Source organism: Dendrobates tinctorius, unplaced genomic scaffold (genome assembly GCF_039654945.1).
Source record: "Dendrobates tinctorius isolate UK_male_01 unplaced genomic scaffold, ASM3965494v1 ptg000090l, whole genome shotgun sequence".
NCBI lineage: Eukaryota > Metazoa > Chordata > Amphibia > Anura > Dendrobatidae > Dendrobates > Dendrobates tinctorius.
The window spans coordinates 1,925,126-1,951,291 of NW_027361758.1; the positions used below are offsets into that span (position 1 = coordinate 1,925,126).

Here is a 26,166-nt window from a genome sequence, read left to right on the forward strand (position 1 = left end):
ATGCCGGCTTCTGTAAAATCATTCCCAAACCCAACATGAAACGGAACATGGTTTACATACAGAAACCATTTCATATAATTTTTTATATGGCTTTGACTAATTAGATTAGGGTTTGTGTGTAAAATTTGGGACATCTTGGTTTTAAATTAAGGGGTTAATTCGTTGAGAAAAAAAATGCGTGTGCTCCCGCGGTAAAATCGCAACCAGAGAGGGAAAGCGAGGGCAGATATTAATAGCCTTGACAGGGACCATTGTTTTTGCCCCCTGGCTACAAAAATCTGCCCCCAGACACCCCAGAAAAGGTGCCTTTTCTGGCACTTATCCTCTCTATTCCCATTGCCCTGTAGCGGTGGCTAATGGGTTAATATTAATGGGCTAAGGTCACCTTGCTTTTGGAAGGTGACATTAAGCCGAATAATAATGGAGAGGTGTCAATAACACACTGATCCATTATTAACCCTAGACTATTAATGGGTTAAAAAAAACAGACATTTAAAAATTCTTTTAATGAAAGACACCAAGTTTTTATTCCTTTGCTAATCCATAAATAAACCATAGACCTGTTAAAAAAAATAAAACAAATAAGCAACAATATCTTTACCTCTTCGCTGGTCAGTCAGGTCCCCTGCTGCAATCCATGGGATGGGGGTTAACAGGTTTACAATGGGACCGGTGGGGGTGGGGGGGGGGGGGGAAACAATGGTCCCTCTTAAGGCTATTAAAATCTGCCCTCACTCACTGGCTTTCCCTCTCTGGCTGCGATTTTACTGCGGGAGCCCACGCATTTTTTTTTCAACGAATTAACCTCTTATTTAAACACCAAGATGTCCCAAATTTTACACACAAACCCTAATCTAATTAGTCAAAGCCATATAAAAAATTAAATGAAATGGTTTACTGTATGTAAGCTATGTGTCATTTCATGTCAGGTTTTATATTGATTTTACAAAAGCCGGCAATTGATTTAGCAGCTATTCTGCTATTTGGAACTCTATGAAAAAAAAAATATATATTATATACACACACAGTATTTACTCGTGTATAAGCCGAGATTTTCAGCCCATTTTTTGGGCTTCAGAGTGAATCTACAATTTTCATAGTCATGAAAATAAAGAAAACTCTTTGAATGAGAAGGTGTGTCCAAACTTTTGGTCTGCAATGTATATTCTGTGTGTATATATCTATTCTTTCATTTGGGTTTTAACCTGTCATTGGGCTCCATTATATTTCCATTTTGCAAGCCTGCGAGAAAATCTCGGCATAAGGATGCCATACGGATTACATACGCAAAATACGTGGCCACACCTTAACAACGGATGACATACGGATCACTGTTCAGGGAACATTTCTGCGTATTACGACCGTACAATACGGTCTCGTATTTTTATACGTTAAGTGTGACTCCAGCCTAATACTAATACAGGTGCACAAAAGCACATGAGCTTGTCAGACAAGAACGATGAGAGTATATCTGGCACTCCGTAAGTGGGCCAAAATCTTAAAAATTTATATCAGGAACATAAGTGTATACAGAAGATCTTCGTTGGTGATTAAAATGTTCTGTCTAAATTTTTGTTTCTGAAATAAATGCAAAGATTTTAGCCCACTTACAGAGTGCCAGATATCCTTTGAAAAGTTTTACAACAGAACCTTGGTGCAAACTGATGAATTTGGGCCATTGTGTATTTTGTTAGATGCAAATCAAGTAAAATATTTGAGGTATGAAATGTCTGCATGTTACAATTTAAATGGCATAAAAAATAAAAAAAACACTGGTGCAAGGAGTAATTTTTTTGACAATTTTTGGAATGTTGGGACTAATGTTAACCCCTTCATGACCCAGCCTATTTTGACCTTAATGACCTGGCCATTTTTGGCAATATTGACCAGTGTCCCTTTATGAGGTAATAACTCAGGAACGCTTCAACAGATCCTAGCGATTCTGAGATTGTTTTTTCGTGACATATTTGGCTTCATGTTAGTGGTAAACTTAGGTCAATAATGTTTTCATTTATTTGTGAAAAAAACGGAAATTTGGCAAAAATTTTGAAAATTTCGCAATTTTCACATTTTTAATTTTTATTCCGTTAAACCAGAGAGTTATGTGACACAAAATAGTTAATAAATAACATTTCCCACATGTCATCAGCACAATTTTGGAAACAAAATTTTTTTTTGTTGGGAAGTTATAAGGGTTAAAAGTTGATCAGCGATTTCTCATTTTTACAACAAAATTTACAAAACCATTTTTTTTAGGGACCACCTCACATTTGAAGTCACTTTGAGGGGTCTATATGGCAGAAAATACCCCAAAGTGACACCATTCTAAAAACTGCACCCCTCAAGCTACTCAAAACTATATTCAAGAAGATTATTAACCCTTCAGGTGCTTCACAGCAACTAAAGCAATGTGGAAGGAAAAAATGAACATTTTAATTTTTCCAATAAAAAATTTCTTTTAGCATCAATTTTTTCATTTTCACATGGGCAACAGGATAAAATGGATCCTAAAATTTGTTGGGCAATTTCTCCTGAGTACACCGATACCTCATATGTGGTCATAAACCACTGTTTGGGCGCACGGCAGGGCTCAGAAGGGAAGGAGCGTCATTTGACTTTTTGAATGGAAAATATGCTGGAATATTTAGCTGTTGCCATGTCGCGTTTGGAGAGTCCCTGTGCGCCTAAACATTGGAGCTCCCCCACAAGTGACCACATTTTGGAAACTAGACTCTCCAAGGAACTTATTTAGATGCATAGTGAGCACTTTGAACCACCAGGTGCTTCACAAATTGATCCATAAAAAAAAAAGGACTTTTTTTTCACAAAAATTTTCTTTTAGCCTCAGTTTTTTCATTTTCACATAGGCAATGGGATAAAGTGGATCCTAAAACTTGTTGGGCAATTTCTCCTGAGTGCACAGATACCTCATATGTGGTCATAAACCACTGTTTGGGCACACGGCAGGGTCCCGAAGGGAAGGAGCACCATTTGACTTTTTGAATGGAAAATTAGCTCCAATCGTTAGTGGACACCATGTCGTGTTTGGAGAGCCCCTGTGTGCCTAAACATTAGAGCTCCCCCACAAGTGACCCCATTTTGGAAACTAGACCACCCAAGGAACTTATCTAGATATGTGGTGAGCATTTTGAACCCCCAAGTGCTTCACAGAAGTTTATAACGCAGAACCGTGAAAATAAAAAATCTTTTTTTTCCTCAAAAAATGATTTTTTAGCCCGCAATTTTTTATTTTCTCAAGGTTAACAGGATAAATTCGACCCCAAAAGTTGTTGTCCAGTTTGTCCTGAGTACGCTGGTACCCCATATGTGGGGGGGGACCACTGTTTGGGCACACATCGGGGCTCGGAAGGGAAGTAGTGACGTTTTGAAATACCGACTTGATGGAATGGTCTGCGGGCGTCATGTTACGTTTGCAGAGCCCCTGATGTGCCTAAACAGTGGAAACCCCCCACAAGTGACCCCATTTTGGAAACTAGACCCCCCAAGGAACTTATCTAGATGTTTGATGAGCACTTTGAACCCCCAAGTGCTTCACCGAAGTTTATAACTCAGAGCCGTGAAAACAAAAAAAAAAATCAATTTTTTTCACAAAAATCATTTTTTTAGCCCCCAATTTTTTATTTTCCCAAGGGTAACAGGAGAAATTAGACTCCCAAAGTTGTTTTGCAATTTTTCCTGAGTACGCTGATACCCCATATGTGGGGGTAAACCACTGTTTGGGCACACGTCGGGGCTCGGAATGGAGAGAGTGCTGTTTGACATTTTGAACGCAAAATTGGCTGGAATAAATCGTGGCGCCATGTCGCGCTCGGAGACCCCGTGATGTGCCTAAACAGTGGAAACCCCTCAATTCTATCTCCAACCCTAACCCCAACACACCCCTAACCCTAACCCAACCCTAATAATAACCCTAACCACAGCCCTAACACCAACACACCCCTAACCCTAATCCCAACTCTAACCCTAACTACAAGCCTAACCCTAATTCCAGCCCTAACCCTAATTCCAGCCCTAACCCTAATTCCAGCCCTAACCCTAATTCCAGCCCTAACCCTAATTCCAACCCTAACCCTAATTCCAACCCTAACCCTAATTTTAACCCTAATTTTAACCCTAACCCTAATTTTAACCCTAATTCCAACCCTAACCCTAATTCTAGCCCTAACCCTATTTCTAACCCTAACCCTATCTGTAACCCTTATTCCAACCCTAACCCTAATTCCAACCCTAACCCTAGTTCGAACCCTAAATGGAAAAAAAAATATTTTTTTTATTTTATTATTTGCGCCTGGCTATGGGGGTGATAAAAGGGGGGTGTATTTACTTTTTTTTTTTCATTTTGATCACTGTGAGAGTGTATCACAGTGATCAAAATGAAAAATGAACGGGCAACCGGCAAATTCATGGGCGCCGCCATCTTGGACAATGGCAGGCGAACTGCGCATGCGCCCGCCATTTTGCAAGATGGCGGCGCCCATGATCCGGACGCCGGGAGCCACGGCGGGACACCGGGAGCACGATCGGAGGTCCTGGGGGGATCGGAAGGTGGGAGGGAGCGATAGACAGGGGAGGGGGGGCAGATGATGACGGCGGCGAACGATCGCCGCCGTCCATCGGTGGCGGGGGCCGATCGGCCCCGCCAGTCGGTGTGTGGGGGGGGTCGGGGGTCGGTGTCCAGCCATGTCCGATGCTATTGCAGCATCGGCCATGGCTGGATTGTAATATTTCACCAAATTTCATTGGTGAAATATTACAAATCGCTCTGATTGGCTGTTAAAAGTGAAACAGCCAATCAGAGCGATCGTAGGCACGTGGGGGCTAAGCCACGCCCCCAGGGATTAACTGTAGAGTGTCCTTTGTGTGCGGGTCGGGTGACCTTTCAGTGACCCCGGTCACCCGACCCGCAGAGGGGCTATTTATAGCATGACGCCTACGTAGGCGTCATAGGTCGTTTGGGCACGACTTTTCATGACGCCTACGTAGGCGTCATGGGTCGTGAAGGGGTTAATAGAGATTCATCTCTTTGTAGAAATATATATAATAACCACACACACACTCTAGGAGTAGTTTCCACGATCATTTTTAAAACCCTGTGGTGTGATCTTGCTTCCTCCCCTGCCCAAGAGATGTGGTGTGATCAAATCATGTTCCTGTACGGTCAGACACAGCCAGTACACAGCAGGGGCACATTAATAAGATTATCTCAGCACAGGAACATTTCATTTAAACATTCAATTGTGGAAGTTATTATAATTCCAAGATCCAGTGATTACAATGAAAGTTTGTTTGTGGGGAAAACCCCTTTGAACCCTTCACCCCGAAACCTGTTTTCACCTTGCTGACCGGGCCAAATTTTACAATTCTGACCAATGTCACCTTATGTGGTTATAACTCTGGAACACTTCAATGGATCCCACTGATTCTGAGATGGTTTTCTCGTGACATATTGTACTTCATGATACTGATAAAATTTGTTTGTTATGACTTGCATTAATTTGTAAAAATATCAGAAATTTGGAGAAAATTTTGAAATTTTCAAACTTAACTCTTATTTAAGGGCATAAAAATTATGTCACAGAAAGTAGTTAATAAATAGCATTTCCCGCATGTCTACTTTACATTAGTACAATTTTTGAAAGGGAAGTTAGAAGAGTTAAAAGTTTACCAGCAATTTCTCATTGGTCCAACAAAATTTACACAACCATTTTTTTTTATTTTTTTTTGGGACCACATCATATTTGAAGTGACTTTGAGGAGACTAGATGACAGAAAATACCCAAAAGTGACAATTCTAAAAACTGCAACCCTCAAGGTGCTCAGAACCACATTCAAAGAAGTTTATTAACCCTTCAGGTGCTTCACAGGTATTTTTAGAATGCTGAAAGAAAAATATAAACATTTAACTTTTTCGCAAAAATTTTTACTTTAGACCCCAATTTTTTTTTATTTTCACAAGGATATCCAGAAAAAATGGACCCCAAAATTTGTTGTGCAATTTCTCCTGAGCATGCCAATACCCCATATGTTGGGGAAAACCACTGTTTGGGCACATTGGCAGGGCTAGGAATGTAAGGAGCGCCAGTTGACTTTTTGAGTGCAAAATTTGCAGGAATAATTAGAAGCCATGTCGCCTAAACAGTGGAAACACCCCATATCTGACACCATTTTTTAAACTATACCCTCAGAGAGCTCATCTAGATGTAGGGTGAGAACCCCAGGTGCTTCACATTAGTTTATAGCATTGATTCGAGAAAAAATTGTTTTTTTAACCCCCAAATTTTGCATTTTCAGAAGGTAACAGGAGAAAATGGACCACAAAATATGTGGTGTAATTTCTCCCGAGTACACAAATACCCCACACATGTGGTCGAAAACGTCATTTGAGGCACGGAGCAACGCTCAGAAGGGAAGAAGCACCATTTTGGAGTTCAGATTTTACCGGACTGGTTTGAGGGTGCCATGTCACATTGGTAGAGCCACTGAGGTGCCAAAAAAGCATAACCCCTTAAAAGTGACCCCATTTTAAAAACCTCTCAATGAATTCATCTAGGGTTGTCATATTGACACCACAGGTGTGTCAGTGAATTTTATACCACTGTGCAGTGAAGGGGGTGAGAGAGAGAAAGAAAAAGAAAGAAAGAGATTTTCTGTGCCAGAACAGCGTTGGAATTTTTTCCAGGCATGCACAGTTTAAAAAAACGGAATCTGTCATGTGACAGACGGCGACGGATTCGCCGCCCGTAGGCATCCATTATAGCAGACAATGGACGGCGTCAGATCCGTCACTATCCGCCTTTTCAACGCAGACAAAAAACGTTACTATGTCCGTTGTATCCAGACGACAGACGCTGAAATTCCGACAGATCCGTCAAATCACGGATGTAACGGACAGCCATCTGTCGCAATCCGTCGCTAATGCAAGTCTATGAGAAAAAAACGGATTCCACCCCAAAAAAAGGATCCGTTTTTTCCTAAAAACAGCGGATTTCGACTGACATCAAATGACAGAAGTGTGAAAGAGTCCATAGCCTGTCAGCCCTGCAGACACATGTTGGTTAGGACATGCACTGCGCACAATCTAATGAACTTGCTAATCTAATGAACTTGCATCTGGTAACCCAGATGTCGCCATGGCAACGATCCGTACCCCATGTTGAATTTGTGGGATCTCTAATTCAAGGTCTTTCTCTTTCTCTAAATGCTGTGATCACAGCATTTACAGGGTTAAAGTGCAGGGTGAGCACCGCTCCTGGCTCTAAATCAGCAGACATCCGGCGGCGATCGCAAGTACAGTTTCTCTGCACACAAAATCGCCTGGACGTATCAATATGTCTAAGGTCGATAAGAACCAGGCCATCTGGATATGTGCAAGGTCGTGAAGGGGTTGAACAGTTCTCCTCATCATGCTGTTCACATTTTGACACCATGAGACCAAGAGGACACCTAACAACTGATGAACAATACCTCGCCATTGCAAGGCTGCACGCAGGATGTTCTCAGATGGAAGTGGCCACTGAGCTTAGTGTCACAGAGTGTCTTCAGCAGGTTGCAACAGAGACCCAGAGAGACCGGAAGAGTCACAAAGGCAGAGAAGTGGACATCCTTTGGCCACATCTCACACTAATGAACGCTTCATTGTGAACAATGCCCTTCTGATCCATATGATTAATGCCACACAACTCCAGGCACATTTAAAAGACGTAAGAGGCACTTACGGTAAGTTTCACGTCAGACCATTCAAAACAGATAACATAACCATGGTCTGCGTGCTGGATGACCTGCAATGGTACCTGACCTCACCACCAGGCACAGGAGTCATCTACGCTAGTCAAGGGACCAGTGGGCCCTAGTGCTGTTCACTGATGAAAGTCCAAATGATGGCCACCAACTATGTTAGAGATGTCAAGGAGATTGCTATGCATCAGCCACTGTTGTCACTAGACGAGCCTTTGGTGGTGATGTTACAGTTTGGGCAGGTGTGACTGTCTAGTCAATGCAGGACTGCCCTACACTTTGTGAATTGTATGGTGATAAGCCGATACTAGATGAATAACATAATTAATCCAGTCATTGTGACTCTGCATGAACAACACAGGCTCAGCGGTTTAACAGCAACAATCAGCACGTTATCACCAATAATATAGGTACCGTATATACTCGAATATAAGTCGAGATTTTCAGCCCAAAAAATTGGGCTGGATGTCCCCCTCTCGTCTTATATTCGAGTCATATACAAAGGGGGTCGGAGGGGGCGAAGGTGTCAGGTCATACTTACCCGTCCTGACGCTGTGTCTTGAGCCCCCAGCTTCTCCCCGTGCTCTCTCTTCCTACCTTCAGCGGTCACGTGGTGCCGCTCATTAAAACTCATGAATATGCGCATATTCATGAGTTTTAATGAGCGGTATCACATGACCGCTGAAGACAGGAAGAGAGATTGCGGAGAAGCTGGGGGCTCAAGACACAGCGTCAGGACGGGTAAGGCCTCTTTCACACTTCATTTTTTTGCATCAGTTATAATCCGCCAAAAAGGCGGACAAGCGGGAGAGGGAGAGGGAGAGGGAGAGGGAGGGAGGGAGAGAGAGAGAGAGAGAGAGAGAGAGAGAGAATTTCGGGTTAAATGAGTGTCTGGAGGATCCGCCAGAGAAAAAAACGTTACAAGCTCCGTTCTGAAATCTTTGAGGATGGTGACGGACAGCAACTTTTGGCGGATCCTCACAAAAACGGATGCAACGGACAGCAATCCGTCACAATCCGCCATTAATGCAAGTCAATGGGAAAAAAACGGATCCTCAAAAAAAAATTGAGGATCCGTTTTTTTTCAAAACCTGGCGGATTGTGACTGATTGTAAAAAACGGAAGTGTGAAAGAGGCCTAAGTGTAGCGATACTCACCTGTCCTGCATCCATGGCTGCTTGCTGCTGTCTGTCATCAGTCAGTGACTTCAGACAGCAGAGGGCGCGGTGACGTGGTTAGTGCGTGCCGCGCACCCTGCAGTCTGAACGTCACTGACTGATGACGTGGCAGATAGCGGTGAGCAGCCATGGACGCAGGACAGGTGAGTATCTGACACCCAGCGACGGAGAGGTGAGTATGTCATTTTTTTTATTTTTACATGCAGCAGCAGCAGCAGCAGCAGCAGCATGGGGGCAGCATATGGGGGAACAATCTATGGAGCTTCTTATGGGGGCAGCATATGGGGGAACAATCTATGGAGCTTCTTATGGGGGCAGCATATGAGGGAACAATGTATGGAGCTTCTTATGGGGGCAGCATATGGGGGAACAATCTATGGAGCTTCTTATGGGGGCAGCATATGAGGGAACAATGTATGGAGCTTCTTATGGGGGGCAGCATATGGGGGAACAATCTATGGAGCTTCTTATGGGGCAGCATATGGGGGAATAATCTATGGAGCTTCTTCTGGGGACACCATATGGGGGAATAATCTATGGAGCATTTCCCACCCTAGGCTTATACTCGAGTCAATAAGTTCTCCCAGTTTTTTGTGGCAAAATTAGGGGGGTCGGCTTATACTCGGGTCAACTTATACTTGAGTATATACGGTATGTGATCATGCAATGTTGGGAAAGGCTCTAAGAAAGCTTTTGCACAACACACTTATAATGTAATAAGTCACCTAAATAATAGTTTTTTTTACAGTGCTAATAAAATACAAAAAAAATAATAATTAAAAATAATTGCTGGATACCAACCTTCATGTCCTCCAAAAGTGCATGTGGGTTTTCAATTCCCTCTGGGACACATTTCTTATTTTCAGGAAGAGATTCTAGTTTTTCCACAAGAGCTTTCAAACCTTTTAGTTCAAACTCTGTGAGATGTGTCCACCTAGAAGCTGCCTCCGTGGATGGAGATCCTGATGGAGTTTTTGGGAAATCACTGTGGACAATTGACTTGGAGCTTTCCTCAGAGTCATTTGACAGAGTCCTTTTAAGATACTGCATCAATGTAGCTTTTTGTCTTTTTTCCACTGATTCTTTGCCTTCTGAAGGTGCACTATTGAGCAATAAGGATTCATCGCCTGATAATATGGATATTCTGTCTCCATGGTCATCTTTATCTTCCAACATAGGGGCATCACCTGACTCTTCCTCCATTTCTAACCAAGAATCTGAAGATAAGCTTTCTGTACTGTGTTTTTTTTCTGAATCTGAAACATACAAATAGACATTGGTTTCTTACAGTTTATATGCAATATTAACCCCATAGCGACCGAGCCAGTTTGCAGCTTAATGACCAGAACAATTTTTACAATTCTGACCACTGTCCTTTTATGAGATTATAACTCTGGAACGCTTTAACGGATCCCGCTGATTCTGAGATTGTTTTTTATGACATATTGTACTTCATGTTAGTGGTAAAATTTCTTCAATATGTCTTGTGTTTATTTATGAAAAAAACGGAAATATGGCGAAAATTTTGAAAATTTTGCAATTTTAAAACTTTAAATTTTTATGCCCTTAAATCAGAGAGATGTGTCACACAAATTTCTTAATAAATAACATTTCCCACATGTCTACTTTACATCAGCACAATTTTGGAAGCAAAATTTTTTTTTTGTTAGGAAGTTATAAGGGTTAAAAGTTGACCAGCGATTTCTCATTTTTACAACAAAATTTACAAAACCATTTTTTTTTAGGGACCACATCATATTTAAAGTCATTTTGAGGGGTGTACATGTCAGAAAATACCCAAAAGTGACACCATTCTAAAAACTAGACCCCTCAAGGTGCTCAAAACCACATTCAAGAAGTTTATTAACCCTTTAAGTGCTTCACAGGAACTAAAGCAATGTGGAAGGAAAAAATTAACTTAACTTTTTTTTTTGCAAAAAATTTACTTCAGAACCAATTTTTTTTTATTTTCACAAGTGTTAAAAGAGAAAATCAACCACAAAATTTGTTGTACAATTTCTCCTGAATACGCCGATACCCCATATGTGGGGGTAAACCACTTTTTCAGCACACGGCAGAGCTCGCAAAGGATGGAGCGCCGTTTGACTTTTTCAACGCAGAATTGTCTGGAATTGAGATCGGATGTCATGTTGCGTTCGGAGAGCCCTTAATGTGCCTAAACAGTGGAAACCTCCAACAAGTTACCCCATTTTGGAAACTAGACCCATTAAGGAACTTATCTAGATGTGTGGTGAGCACTTTGAACCTTCAAGTGCTTCACAGAAGTTTATAAACGTAGAGCCGTGAAAATAAGAAATCCATTTTTTTCCCACAAAAATGATCTTTTTGCCCCCAAGTTTTTATTTTTACAAGGGTAACAGGAGAAATCATACCACCACAGTTATTGTGCGATTTGTCCTGAGTACGCTGATACCCCATATGTGGGGGGGAACCACTGTTTGGGCGCATGGGAGAGCTTGGAAGGGAAGGAGTGCCATTTTGGAATGCAGACTTTGATGGAATGGTCTGCGGGCATCATGTTGCGTTTGCAGAGCCCCTGATGTGCCTAAACAGTGGAAACCCCCAACAAGTGACCCTATTTTGGAAACTAGACCCATTAAGGAACTTATCTAGATGTGTTGTGAGCACTTTGAACCCCCAAGCGCTTCAGAGAAGTTTATAAACGCAGAGCCGTGAAAATAAAAAGTCTTTATTTCCACAAAAGTGATTTTTTAGACCCCAATTTTTAGACCCCCAAAGTTGGTAAATAGTGGAAACCCCTCAATTCTTGCTCCAACCCTAACCCCAACCCACCCCCTAACCCTAATCCCAACCCTAACCCTAATCCTAGTTCACCCTAACCCTAATCCTAGTTCGCCCTAACCCTAGCCCTAACCTTAGCCCAACCCTAACCCTAGCCCAACCCTAGCCCAACCCTAGCTCAACCTTAACCCTAACCCTAGCCCAACCCTAACCCTAGCCCTAACCCTAATGGAAAACTGAAAATAAAATATTTTCTTTATTTCATTATGTTTGGCTATATAAGGGGGTGATAAACGGGGGGGGGTTATGTACTATTTTTTTTATTTTGATCATTATGATCGTTTATCATAGTGATCAAAATAATGAATGGAATCTGCCAGCCGAAACCGGGAGATTCCCGGCAGGCACACTGCGCATGCGCCCGCCATTTTCAAGATGGTGGCGCCCATCGGAGGACGCCGGCGGGACGCGGGACCACCGGGAGGGAAGTGAGGACCACGGAGAAGTACCGGGGGGCGAATCAGGGACCCTATTTCTCTCTCCTCTGATGTGCGATCACATCAGAGGAAAGAGAAATTTAATGCATAATCGCGGCTGTTTGCGGTCGCCGTTATAGGGTTAATAACGGCGATCGCAAAAGCGGGGTCGGTAAAAACCGACCGATTCATGTTCTCTGGGGTCTCAGCTACCCCTGGCAGCCGAGACCCCGGAGAAAATCCGACACTGAGGGGCGCTATGTACTTTATCCACAGCGCCGTGAATAAACGGCGCTGTGGTTTTAGTACCCTTAATTACCGCCGTTAAAAGGCGTATCGGCGGTCGTTAAGGGGTTAAAGTACATTTAGCTTCAAATTACATTAATACTACTTAATGTACACCTCACCGCGGATTCATGCAGGCCTAAACAAGTGCAGCAAAAGTTAGCCACCCGCTCTGTCATTTCAGAAAGTCTCATTCCAAAACGTTGTGGCATTTCAGAGAGAAAACCCCCAGAAGAAGGTATTTAATGAAACGCGAATTGGAGAGGGCACCATATTCTTCGTCTGGACCGCTCAAGGCTTTCAATTCCATTATGATTCACATTACAACCTTTACTACCATTTTTCCCCATTTGGGACATGCTCATTATATCTCGTTAGCTTTTGTTGCTCTTAAGAGTGCACATCCTCTACACATCATCTAAGAGAGATGAATATTTTGTCTGATTTTACTTTGTGCATATATACTGTATACTCTTAAAGTGATAGAGACATCTGACATTTACTAGTACATGCAATCATACTTGGTATATGTCTACTCATACATCATGTGCCACATACTTTTATATCTCATTTGTTTTGCACTCTCGCCCCACTGTGAGAGAGAGATTCATATTTATATCATTGAATTAATTGCATATCTAATATTTTTTATTGAGTAGACTACTTTTTCAATTATATTGTCCTCATTAGTGAACTCTCTTAACTTATATTTTTATACATATTCTATAGAAATTCTGTAATTTTAGGTCCAGTCATACATATCATTTCTATTATGTATTTTTATATGTTTTTTAACATGGTGTGTGCACCTGTCTTCTACATTGTCATCACAACCATTTGTGTTCTCAATAAAGATTTTTCTACATTCTTTAAATTGCTTCATTTGTTTGACCCATTTGTTAGTTTTTTTCTTTATTGGTTTATGTCATTTCAGAGAGAATCTATATTTAAAAGCCAGCTGGGGTCTATTCCACTTGTGTGACATGTGCAAGAGGCAGCACACTGGCAGCTTCTCCATACCCCACTTGAGTGACTTTTCTCTCCCTATACACACAAATATAGGCAGAGACCCCATCACCTAAGGAAAGCAGACTAAGATCAAGGCACAAGGGACCAATAACTTGGTCTAGTCACTCAAGTAGCTTGGTTCTCAGCCGGCTTTTAAATGTCAGTTCTCTCTGAAGCACCTCAGCATTTACCTGCCTGAAATCATGGAGCCGGACTCCAATTCATGCTTCTCATGGTTCAGGGAGCATGAATCAGCTGTCAGGTTCCCTTTAAAAAGAATATGTCACCAGGTTTTTGCTACCCCATCAAAGAACGGTATAATGTATGGATAGAAACCCTACAGGGTGCTTGCTGTATTTTTTTTTTTCCCCGAAACCTCCTTTTTATTAAATTATTTAATCTTTATTTTTATATAGCGCTAACATATTCCGCAGCACTTTACAATTTGCACGCATTATCATCACTGTCCCCGATGCGGCTCACAATCTAAATTCCCTATCAGTATGTCTTTGGAATGTGGGAGGAAACCCACACAAACACGGGGAGAACATACAAACTCCTTGCAGATGTTGTCCTTGTCGAACCCAGGACTCCAGCGCTGCAAAGATGCAGTGCTATCCACCGAGTCACCTTCTGCTGCAGATCTAGAAGTTCTCTTAATTCGGAGCCCTTGTATAACCCCGCCCACACCACTGATTGGCAGCTCTACTGAGAAATCAGTGTTGGGTTTTGGAGTTATACAGAGCTCATGAATATGGAGGACCATATTGCAGCAGGGTTATAAGTCCTTGGTGATATTCTCCTACTGATAAAAATGATTTGATCAAAACTACAGTAAGCAGCCCAGTAAGTGACACACTGCTGAAATCATGGTCTCTCCCCTTACACTAAGTTGCTCTCAGTTTAAGTGGCAAAAATCCGGCGACAGATTCCCTTTACTTAATGTAAATAAACATGGCTTCTATTCAAGTGTATTTGAAACTGTGTGACAAAGATGTACTTTGGATGACTAAGGCTAGTTTCACATTTGCGTGTCAGGGCGCAGCGACGGCCTGCGCACGGCCGCCGTTAAGCCCTGCCCCCTGCCGCGCCCCTCCAATAGCTCCGCCTCCGGGCGCATGACGCTGCATGCGTCATGCGTCCCCTATCTTTATCATTGAGGACGCAGGCCGTGCGCAGTAGGTGTTTGGCGGCGCCTGCGTCCTTTTGATGGTGCGCTGAGTGCAACCAAATTGCAACAGGTTGCATTTGGCGCTGGTGGGCGCACCGTCAAAAGGACGCAAGCGCCGCCAAACGCATACTGTGCACAGCCAGCGTGCTTAGTGATAAAGATAGGGGACACATGACGCATGCAGCGTCATGCGCCCGGAGGCGGAGCTATCGGATGGGGCGCGGCAGGGGGCGGGGCTTAGCGGCGGCCGTGCGCAGACCGTCGCTGCACCCTGACACGCAAATGTGAAACTAGCCTTATCACAGACATGTGTGACTCAATACACTTAATACAAAATGCACACCTGCAGAATTGGCTGTAGACTGCACCTTGCAATAAATATATAAAAGTAATATGCGAGAGAAAAAAAAAATTAAATTCAAAGACCTTTTGTATGTTGCAAATGCACTGCACTTACCAAATAGCATTGACTCGTTCTGAAACGCTTTGTTAAGGTGGCAGCGTTTTGTTAAGGTGCAAACATATCTCTCCAAGACATACCAGCACATCTCATAATAGAAAGGATAGCGGAACTTTGCATGCACCTTATGGGGAAAAAAGCAAAACAAGTAATGCACGTTACCACAATACAATCAAGCAATTGACAGGAAAACTGTATGCGAGTGCAAGTATCTTTACACATATTTCCGGTCTCCAATCTCGCTTACTCGCAGTTAATGTACCCCAGACACAAACTAGGTGGGACTCTACAAAGTGTTTTCCTGCGCTATGGGCACCTCATTTGGCTGGATGTGTGATCAATTCTGGGATGTATGCGGCCATATAAGCTACCTTTCTGTATTCTCTTGGAAAAGTAGAGCAGAAAACCGCACTAGTTCATCCAGAGGGCGCAAACAGCAAATACTTTGAACTATGGTGCAGATTTAATATTTTAGGAAATGTTCATATGATTTGCTTTTTTTGCAGCGATTTTCTGAGACTATCATCATTTTGGAAAAGTGCATAAAAAAAGCATTCGTATTTTAAGAACATGGCCTTACAGTTTCGGACTTTTTCTGCCAGTACAAAGGCCTGTAATGCTATCGCTACACAATAAGAGAATGCCACTGTAAAGTTTTGCTATATTCGCCAAGTTTCTAGTGGGGTATTTTTCTTCAACATCTTAGAAAATAAATTGAGTATAACTGCAATGGAAAAAATTGTCATGCAGCAATAACCTAAGTGCAAGAACCTTACGCTGTACATAACCAGAAAGACGCGGGGTTGGTGAAGGGACTGAGCACCACTGTTGACGATGATGCAGGATGGACTTTTTGAGTCTTTACTTAAAGGCCCTTTTTATTGTCATGACTAATGAGAATATGACGATATGGCATCTGGGACATCATTCTCAAGACTGATCCGCTACAAGGACTGTAAACTTAAAGCGTAGAAAACAGAGACACAAGTCTTATTTATTCATGCAAGTAAAATGGTCCCGAGTAAGACTCCAGGAAAGGACAAAATCGGAATGGAGTTTGGATGTTTTTCCTGTGTGTAAGCTTCCTCTGGTTTCCTCCCAGTCAAAAAGACACATGGATTTCTATGAAACTGACCTAGTCTGTGTCTACAATTGGGAAATTAGATTTTGAGCCCTGCGGTGATAGAAAACTGATGAGAATGGGAACAATTTCAGTACAGTGCTAACTGAGTAAGCCACATAGGCAACGTACCATTTCTGAAGTCTTCAGCATTGGCTCGAAGTTTTTAGTAACAAAGGGGCAGATTTTTGGGGGGACTTCCTGTCTGTAATCTTACACTATCGCTAGTAGGTAAACGTGCTCATATAGCTAATCATCTGACTGTCCAAATTGTGTGCATTGACCATAACACAAAGAACTTTAAAAAAAATATACATTTCATTGTCTATTGTATGAGAGAATACCTGTCCTGCAATTCTCATAAAGAAGTGGATGTATGAAGAGCATTATAACTATTGTTGTGGAAATCTTGAGGTGTATGCACCAGAGCCCTGGTAAGTGAAAAAACACCGTAATGTTGGTGGGATCAATGGTAAATTGGGCTGGATCTGCAAGCCAAGAAGGCACAATTTAATATCCCTTTAAATAGGATATAAAGTCTGATCAGGCAAAATCCGTCTTCCTTTGGGTAGGCCTATAACCTGCACTACAGGCTTCCAGCTCCATCACCTTGTCGTCTGTGTAGAGTTACGAGGTCATGGTGCCATCCGGACACATGGAGCAGCCAGCACCGGCAGATGTGTCGCTTTACAGAAAGGTCACAGAAGGTTATATGGCTGCATTCTGGAGGGGCATGTACAGTGCAATAGTGTCAGAGCCCTGCAGAGACAGCGGAGGATTACATCGCACCCCAATCTTTACACATTGCTGATAATAAGTGATGATACCCAGAGAGGTCGTGTAAGGTGGGGTCAGCAATACAGCGCTCCTACAGCCCCCACCGTGCTCTTACCCTTGTCCGGTCTTCTATTTCATACACACGGAGTTGCATGGGAATATTGAAGCTGTGCAGTATGTTACCACCGAACACCAGGGAGTCTGCTGGAGTGTACACGGCATGAATCCACCCTAGAAGCAGAAAGTGAGCGGCAGTGAGGAGGAGGGGGTCGGCGGCAGCACACGCAGGGTCGCCTCACAGCGGAGGTGGTGGCCGGCTGCGAGCGGACAGCGGCTCATCGCGCTTCATTATCCGTCACTGACGCCGCCGCGGCGAGTAATGCCCGTCTTCTGCATGGAAGTAGCGCAGGAGGCGGCCTCCCATCAGTACAAGAAAGCGGGCGGACTCTGGCCACGACTCACGCTCCCAGCCCCCTCCCCGGGGGGAAAACACACACGAGCCATTACTGACGGAGCTACGTGTGCTCCAAGGAAGCGATCCCAGGCCAGCCAGGGGAAAGGAAGTGAGAGGAGCTCTACACACGGAGGGCCGGCGGCACAGGCGCACACAGGCGGCCCCACTGTCAGCACTGGCTGCATTACTAGAACATCCAAGTACTGTCACTAATGCCCTGGACAGTCCCCAGAACCAGGACACGTCTAATGATAAGGGAGTGATTAGCAGGAAGAGCCGCTTGTATCTTCTCTGCACCCCAGCATCACTGTACAGGGGGGACCCAACATCTGCCCCGCACCCCAGCATCACTGTACAGGGGGGACCCAACATCTGCCCCGCACCCCAGCATCACTGTACAGTGGGGGGACAACATCTGCCCCGCACCCCAGCATCACTGTACAGGGGGGACCCAACATTGCCCCAAACCCCAGCATCAGTGTACAGGGGGGACCCAACATCTGCCCCGCACCCCAGCATCAGTGTACAGGGGGGACCCAACATCTGCCCTGCAGCCAAGCATTAGTGTACAGAGGGGACTGAATATCAGTCCTGCAGCCCAGAATTAGAGTAAAAAGAGGATTTAATACCTGCCCTGCACCCCAGCATTAGTGCAGTTGGGATTTGGGAGATTCCACACTAATCTCTGGTACACTACAATATGTACATTGTACCCCAGCATTAGTGTACAGAGCGGGTCTGGGGAGTTTACTATATACAATGGTCAACCTTGAAAATGCAAAACTTAGAAGAAAAAGTTGTGGAATTGAGGAAATCACAGGATGGATAGACATGTTAATGATACAAAAATGGAAACAAACAATTTTCAAAACATTTCAAAACGGAGTATAAGTGTCATCTGAAAAAAAAAATACACAGATTTACAACCATTGGCGGCCATCAGTGAGGTCATTAATGGTTATTTGAGAAATGTTCTGCCACACTAGATGCACTTGGGACACATAAATCGTCAAGATCCTCTGCTGTCATCTCCTTTTTCAATTGCCGAGCAATGACATCAAATATGTGTTCGATGGAATACAAATCTGGAGATGCTGTAAGCACTGGTAGAACATTTAAACCATGCAGGGTACTCAAAGTAGTATGAGCAACATGTGGCTGCACGTAGTGTAAACAAATGGTCCTGGAACACTTTGGAGAAATTGCAGCACCACTGGTTTCACCACTACATCAATATAATGCCGAGTTGTTAGGTGCACTAACATGAAGGCTAAAGGGTTCCAGCTATTGTATATCATATAACCCCACTCAATTTTACTGAGAGTAGTACTTCTGTAATTGATCCCTTAAAGGGAATTTGTCACCCCTTGAACATGCCTACGCTATTAATATGGGTATACAGGTACTAGAATACTGAAAATTGTCATACCTGTATGCCTCATATCTGTGGTCTTGTTCTTCAGAAATCCTTTTAATAGTTTACGTTAATCCGGTATTCCAGGCTCTGGGGCGTGTGGTGCCTGGAAGGAAACCCTGCCTCCGGTCTTCAATTACGGGCCTGTTGCCTCCCATCAGCGTCACAGGGCCCTGTGACATCTAGTGGTTGTCTCGCACCTGTGCTCTGCAATTGCGATATTTCACCTTTATATGGGCATTGGCTTCTTGTATCTTCTGCGCAAGTGCCGGCGCCTATTTTAATTATTCTAGTACTTACATGCACATATTAATAGCTTGGGAACGTCCAATGGGGTGACAGATTCCTTTTAAAAAGATAGCCTCTTCACGGTTTTGCCCATGTCCTCGAATAATGTGATCCGTTGTGTATTAGAAATGAAAAAAAAAAAAAAACCTTCACATACCAAGCCCAAGTCAAACACAAACTATTAGAAGGCATTTGGACAACATTGGCCTATAAGCTAGATATTGAGCGACAGTTGGTGGTCCATCGATCCGCTCTAAAAGTTTATGATGGTGCAGAACAAGATTGTAATAGAGTTTGGAATGCAGGTCTGTCCTCTTCAGCGAAGAGCCTCACTTTAATCTTTGACGCAACAATAGCCAGAGATTGGTCTGGAGACCACGTGGGCCACGCCATGAAGAGGCCTTCATAAACTGATGTGAATGTGTGCCAGGATCCATTTTTCAGTATGACAATACTAGACTACATGTTGCTCGTGCTACTGTGAGCAGCCTACTTGTACATAGCTGTACCTGATGAAGGCTCTTTCATGCTACATGCTCCCACCTTTTAGGTCATTTTTAGCAATCTTTTTTTAATGGACACGTAGGGTTTTGTTTTTTCATTACTTGTAACCCTTGTGAATATTCCAAACTGTGAATTAGCAAAGTGTTCCCACCAGTTTGGTTATTCAGCCAGGGACCAAATTGGACCACATACTGGGAATCAAACGGAAGCTCCTCCAGAATTTTTATCCAAACACTACTATTTGGACCGGTGGCCACGCCAGGACCAGCACAGCTCCACGCATTGCGGATCGGCAGCATACCACAGTGGAGGATCCCATTCACGTGCTAAATGCAATTTAGCTTTCAGGTGGAAAAATATTCAGGATTGAGAGTCCTCAGTAGTTGATACCTTTTAATGGCTAACTGAAAAGATGGTAACACATTGCAAGCTTTCGAGACTACTCAGGTCTCTTCATCAGGCTAGACTAAAATAAAATCTGAAGTCACATATTTATGCACAATACAGCCTAGAAAAAATGCAATAGATAAGACAAGTGACGTGAAGCAGAACTATCAATATGGGAGAGGGAGAAACATAAATATAAACATTGGACCAGTTCATAGATAAGGAGTCTGGATGTTTTATGGTCCTCTGATTGGGGTCTCCTAATGTGTTGTGATGCCCCCACACGGTTTTAAAAGGAAATTCCTTAATTGATGTAAAAAGACATAAATCCATGCGACACATTCATTCCAGCACTGAGAGTGTCAAAGTTCGTCATAAATTTGTACTCCCATGACGAACTTTGACACTCTCAGTGCTGGAATGAATGTGTCGCATGGATTTATGTCTTTTTACATCAATTAAGGAATTTCCTTTTAAAACCGTGTGGGGGCATCACAACACATTAGGAGACCCCAATCAGAGGACCATAAAACATCCAGACTCCTTATCTATGAACTGGTCCAATGTTTATATTTATGTTTCTCCCTCTCCCATATTGATAGTTCTGCTTCACGTCACTTGTCTTATCTATTGCATTTTTTCTAGGCTGTATTGTGCATAAATATGTGACTTCAGATTTTATTTTAGTCTAGCCTGATGAAGAGACCTGAGTAGTCTCGAAAGCTTGCAATGTGTTACCATCTTTTCAGTTAGCCATTAAAAGGTATCAACTACTGAGGACTCTCAATCCTGAATATTTTTCTATCTACAGGCTAACACGGTACAAAGATATACATCTTTCCTGTAGCTTTCAGGTGAACACACATACATCACCCACTTATCTATTTTTAAACCTCTTTTATTGCGCTTAGGTAGCGCTCCTATATTTTCGCTCTCCAACAATTTCCTGCAAAGAGAAATCCACATCTATGCAACTGTAAGGGCTAGCCTAGTATTCGGACTGCAGTCTCCCCTATAGCAGGGTTCAGTAAAAATAAAAGGTGCCACCTACATGTGAGAAGCATTCGTCTAGCAGTTCTCTTTTCTGACTGCCATATACACTTGAATTCTCCGCTCAGTTGAGAGTTACATGTATTCGATGAGCAGAGAAGAGAACATAAGATTCCTCTGGCAACAGCGAATCTCCCCTTTAAATTAAAGGATTAGACATTAACATTTTCCAAGTCTTCTCTCCCCTGACATCTTCAGCTACCATGGCTCCTTACTTTGAGGGAACCTGCTGGCCCCAAATTTTCAGATGCAGTAAAAACGGAGTTACCATATGGTATCCCTTTAAATTAATGGGTGGACATGTGATGGTAGCTGGTCCATGAGAATGACTAGCCATGGTTGTAGATTCTGGCACATTGGTGTGTGGGGGGCCCAACATCTGCTCTGTAACATGCAGCAGTCACACTGCGGCTGATAAATCACGCTGATGAGGTGTTTCTACTGTTTCTTTGCACAATTACTTGCAGGGTAACAGCGGAGTATGAACTACAAGACCACATGGGCAATTGTAATGGCCCCGCAGTTTTGCAGGTAAAACAGTAGTTTCCTTGCGAGATAAAGTGATTGGGCAGGGTACAGTGGAAACACCGCAGCGGCACAGGACTGCTGCGGCTTACGGCCACAGTGTGACTGATGCATGTGAATATAGCCAGATAGAAACAACTTTCGCTAGGAGAAAGGAATGCGGACAGCCATAAATACAACTATCGCCAATAAAGCTTACATCTGCTTGGCAACCGCCATCAATGAAAGACCATTACCTGATGGAATAAAAAAGGTGTGCCCTTGTTGGAGTTCGATCCTCTGGCATCCTTGTGATCTGTCTCCCAAGAAGATGTCAGTTTGTTTCCCTGATAAAAGCCATTCCTCATAGAGCTGTAAATTATACTGTGTGGGGGGAATCAACCAAAATACCTGTGGCAGAGAGAAGACATGGTACTCAAAAAATCATGACCTAGAAAAGCAAAACAAATGTTAACAATGTAACTAGAAAATAAACGGCTTGTTTGACACATTAAAGGCGTTAGCCATGCCATCTATATTTTACGGAATTATTTTCCTCCACGGCAGATTTTAGGGCCATATTGCGAGGTCTTGTGTTGTGACACTGTCACGTTGGCGCCGTTATTCTGACTAAAATGATACCTTGGTTGATTAAATTCGCCTTGTGGTTGTTTAATCTTTATTTGTAGTTTTCAGTTTATGAGATTGTCGTGCTTCAGGGCGGCGCTTTATGCGGTGCTCTGTTCACATATTCATCTGTATGGGATTAGGAGAGGTCATTGATATTTCAGAGACCTGCCTCCTATATTTTACATACTGCATATACTATCAGGTTAGAAAAAAAATTGACATTCATCAAAATGGCACCTGCGCAGTAGCATCTAACATGTTCAGCTACATGCTACTGCGCAGGCAATGCCGCCATTTGTTAGAGAGAAAAAAAATAGGGTGCAGCGATAGATGCTACCGCATAGGCGCAGCCACCATTCTGATCACAATAGTATATGCAGGTCACTGAAGGATCAATGATCTGTCATAAGCCATGAGGAAGAATATCTAAGCAGAGCACCACATAAAGCCCCCCCTAGAGGCCGCCCCAGAATAGGATAATCTCATTAAGGCCATGTGCACATGCTGCGGATTTTTCCGTGCGGATTTGCTGCGGGTTCAAATCTGCAGCATATCAATTCTTTGTGCGGAATCCGCAGCGGTTTTACACCTGCTCCATTGTAGAGGTGTGAAACCGCAGGCTAATCCGCAGGTAAACCGCAGGTCTTTTGACCTGTGTATTTATCTGCGGATTTTTCCAAATCTGCAGCACCTAAAACTACGTGTGCACATAGCCTTAATGAAAAATACAAATACAGATTAAACAACCACAAGACGGATTTAATCAACCAAGGTATCAATGTTAATCGGTGTAACAGCCCCAACCTGACACTGTCTGTAGTTTACTGAGCAAAATCCTGCTAACAGGTTTACTTTAATGCAGCGCTGCCTTAACCAATATTGGTTATTGCCTTAACCAATAGAAAAAGAAGAAAAATGGATCACACAGTTTAATCTGCTGCATTTCTCTACATTTCCAAAAACAGTTTTGTTACATATAAAATGAAAATATGATTGTCCCGGTTTCAACAAACCTTCTGCTCTTCACAGATGACTAATAGAAGTCAGGGGGGGACACAATGACAAGCTATTCTGGCAGGGAAAGCAGCATGCCCAATCAGTGCCTCAGATAAATTTTAAAAACCATGATCGAAACTATGGACTATGCAATATGTCTGTCACCTGACCAAAACAAGTCTGTTTTCCACAACCCATCACTACAGGCAGATGCTATGAAATGACTCTCCACAGCTCTGTCAAATGAAGAAATGAAGTGTACACGCTCTATATTAAGTTAACTATATTTAGCAAACAAAAACATGCATTTTTATGATAACTCACCGTAAAATCCTTTTCTCCGAGACGCTCATTGGGGGACACAGGTACTGTGGGTGTATGCTACTGCCGCCTGGAGGCTGACACTAAGTGAAAAAAAGAGGTTAGCTCCTCCTCCGCCGTATACACCCTCGCCCCGATTGCGGGCGGAAACCAGTTTGGTGCAAATGCAGTATGAGATCAAACAAAAATCAGACAACAGAAACTTTAATGCAGGCAACAACATGTCTAGAAAATAACCACCCTAATCTCATACAGAGAGCATATTAATTAAATAAACAGAAGCCAACTTGGCTATCGGGGTGGGTGCTGTGTCCCCCAATGAGTGTCTCGGAGAAAAGGATTACACGGTGAGTTATCACAAAAATCCATGTTTCTCCTTCGCCTCATTGGGGGACACAGGTACTGTGGGACGTCCTAAAGCAGTCCCTGGGTGGGGAGATGACTCATTGATCCAAGCTACATGCACCTCCTGCCTAAAGGTGCGCCACCGCTGCTTGGAGAATCCTTCTACCCAGGTTCGCATCCGCCAAAGCCTGAGTATGGATATTGTAATATTTAGTAAACGTGTGCAGGCTGGACCAGGTTGCTGACTTGCAAACCTGTTCCGCCGAAGCTTGGTGCCGAAGCGCTCAAGAGGCGCCCACTGCCCGAGTAGAGTGTGCTCTGATCCCTGCTGGAATCGGCGCACCTCTGATGCGGTAGGACTCATGAATAACCAAACGAATCCATCTGGCTATGGTCGATTTTGAGGCAGCGAGTTCTTTCCTGCGACCTTCAGGGAGCACGAACAGCGAGTCTGACTGACGAAAGGGTGCCGTCCGCGACACGTACCTCCTGAGTGCTCTCACCAGGTCTAACGTATGCAGGGCCTTTTCCACACGGAGTACCGGTGCTGGACAGAAAGAGGGCAAGACAATATCCTCATTAATATGAAACGAGTAAACAACTTTTGGCAAAAAAGGAGGAACTGGTCTAAGAACCACCTTGTCTTTGTAAAAGGTCAGAAACAGGGATCGGCAAGATAACGCTTCCAGCTCCGAGACCCTCCTGATTGATGTTATAGCTACTAGAAACACCACCTTCCAGGAAAGGTATTAAAAAGATATCCTGTAGCGGCTCGAATGGAGCTCCCTGCAGAACACTTAGGACCAGGTTAAGGTCCCAGGCGTCCATAGGTGCCTTATAGGTAGGTACCAAGTGGGAGACGCCCTGGATGAAAGTCTTTACCTGCAAGTTGGTAGCAATCCTGCGCTGAAAAAGAACGGATAAAGCCGATATCTGTCTCCTGAGAGAACTGGGGGCCAAGCCTGAATCTAGGCCAGACTGGATAAAAGCAAAGATATTAGGGATGGAGAATCTTAGTGGCGAACAACCGTTGCCTCGACACCATGCAAAGAAAACCTTCCAGGTGTGGTGGTAAATTCGTGCTGAGGCAGGCTTCCGGGCACTAACCATGGTAGCAACGACTTTGCACCCAAACCCCGCCTGCATCAGAATCCAAGATTCAATGGCCAAGCTGTCAAACACAGGGCCCCTGAGTTCGGGTGGCAGATCGGCCCTTGAGAAAGTAGATCTGGGCGCTCTGGCAGTCGCCATGGCACGTCGACGAGCAGCTGCACTAGATCTGCGTACCACGCCCAACCAGGCCAGTCTGGGGCCAGCAGAATCACTGGCACCCCTTCTGCCTTGATCTTCTCGAAAGTAGTGGCAGCGGGGGGGGGGGGGGATAGGTATGGGAGGCAAAACTGATTCCATGGCAGAACCAGTGCATCCAGGGCAATTGCCTGCGAGTCCCGGGACCGAGCGACAAATACGGACACTTTGGCGTTTACCCTGGAGGCCATCAGATCCACATCCGGTGTTCCCCACCGTTGGCAAATCTGCTGGAAGACCTCTGGGTGTAGTGACCATTCCCCGGACGCAAGCCCCTGCCGGCAGAGGAAGTCTGCCGCCCAGTTCTCTACCCCCAGGATGTAGACCGCCTATATCAGCGAGCGGTTCCTCTCGGCTCAGCGAAGCACGTGCCCTACCTCGCGCATGGTTGCCCTGCTGTGGGTGCCCCCTTGGTGATTTATGTAAGCCACCGCCGTGGCGTTGTCCGACTGAACCCGGACGGGGCGGCCTGCTAGAAGGTGATGAAACCGTTGCAGAGTCAGCCGGATCGCCCATATCTCCAACAAGGTGATCGGGAGGCGTGCCTCCTGTAGCGACCACCGTCCCTGGGTTGTGTGGTGGCAAAAAAACACTCCACAGCCGAGAAGGCTGGCATCGGTTGTGACCACCAACCACTGCTCCGGGGGAGGAACGGATTGTCCACCACTCTAGTGACTGTCTGACCTGAGAGGACAACCGGCACCGATGATTGAGCGTGAATGGGTTCTTGTCCCAGGCTGACAAGAGGGCGTGCTGCAGGGGGCGAAGATGGAACTGGGTGAACGGGATCGTGTCCATCGCTGCCACCATTTTTCCTAGAATTCTCATGCAGAAACGGATGGTGTGAAGGACTGGTTGGTGCAGTACCCGCACTCCCTGCCGGAGGGCTAGGGCCTTGTCTCGAGGGAGAATTACCAACCCTCGGAAAGTGTCGAAGGTCATCCCTAAAAAGGAAATTCTCTGAGCTGGAAC

At 44.0% G+C, this 26,166-nt stretch overlaps 1 protein-coding gene across 5 annotated transcripts in view; it reads right to left on the minus strand.

Moving 5' to 3' along the window:
- Positions 1-26,166, minus strand: part of KDM2B (lysine demethylase 2B) — a 289,300-nt gene that overhangs the window by 159,191 nt on the left and 103,943 nt on the right. For all 5 annotated transcript variants that reach the window (XM_073585982.1, XM_073585979.1, XM_073585978.1 and 2 more), the window contains 4 exons: positions 21,852-22,005; positions 17,109-17,224; positions 15,094-15,220; positions 9,735-10,189 (listed from right to left, as the gene is read on the minus strand). In XM_073585982.1, coding sequence (XP_073442083.1) covers positions 9,735-10,189; positions 15,094-15,220; positions 17,109-17,224; positions 21,852-22,005 — 852 coding nt within the window. The remainder of the gene's footprint in view (positions 1-9,734; positions 10,190-15,093; positions 15,221-17,108; positions 17,225-21,851; positions 22,006-26,166) is intronic.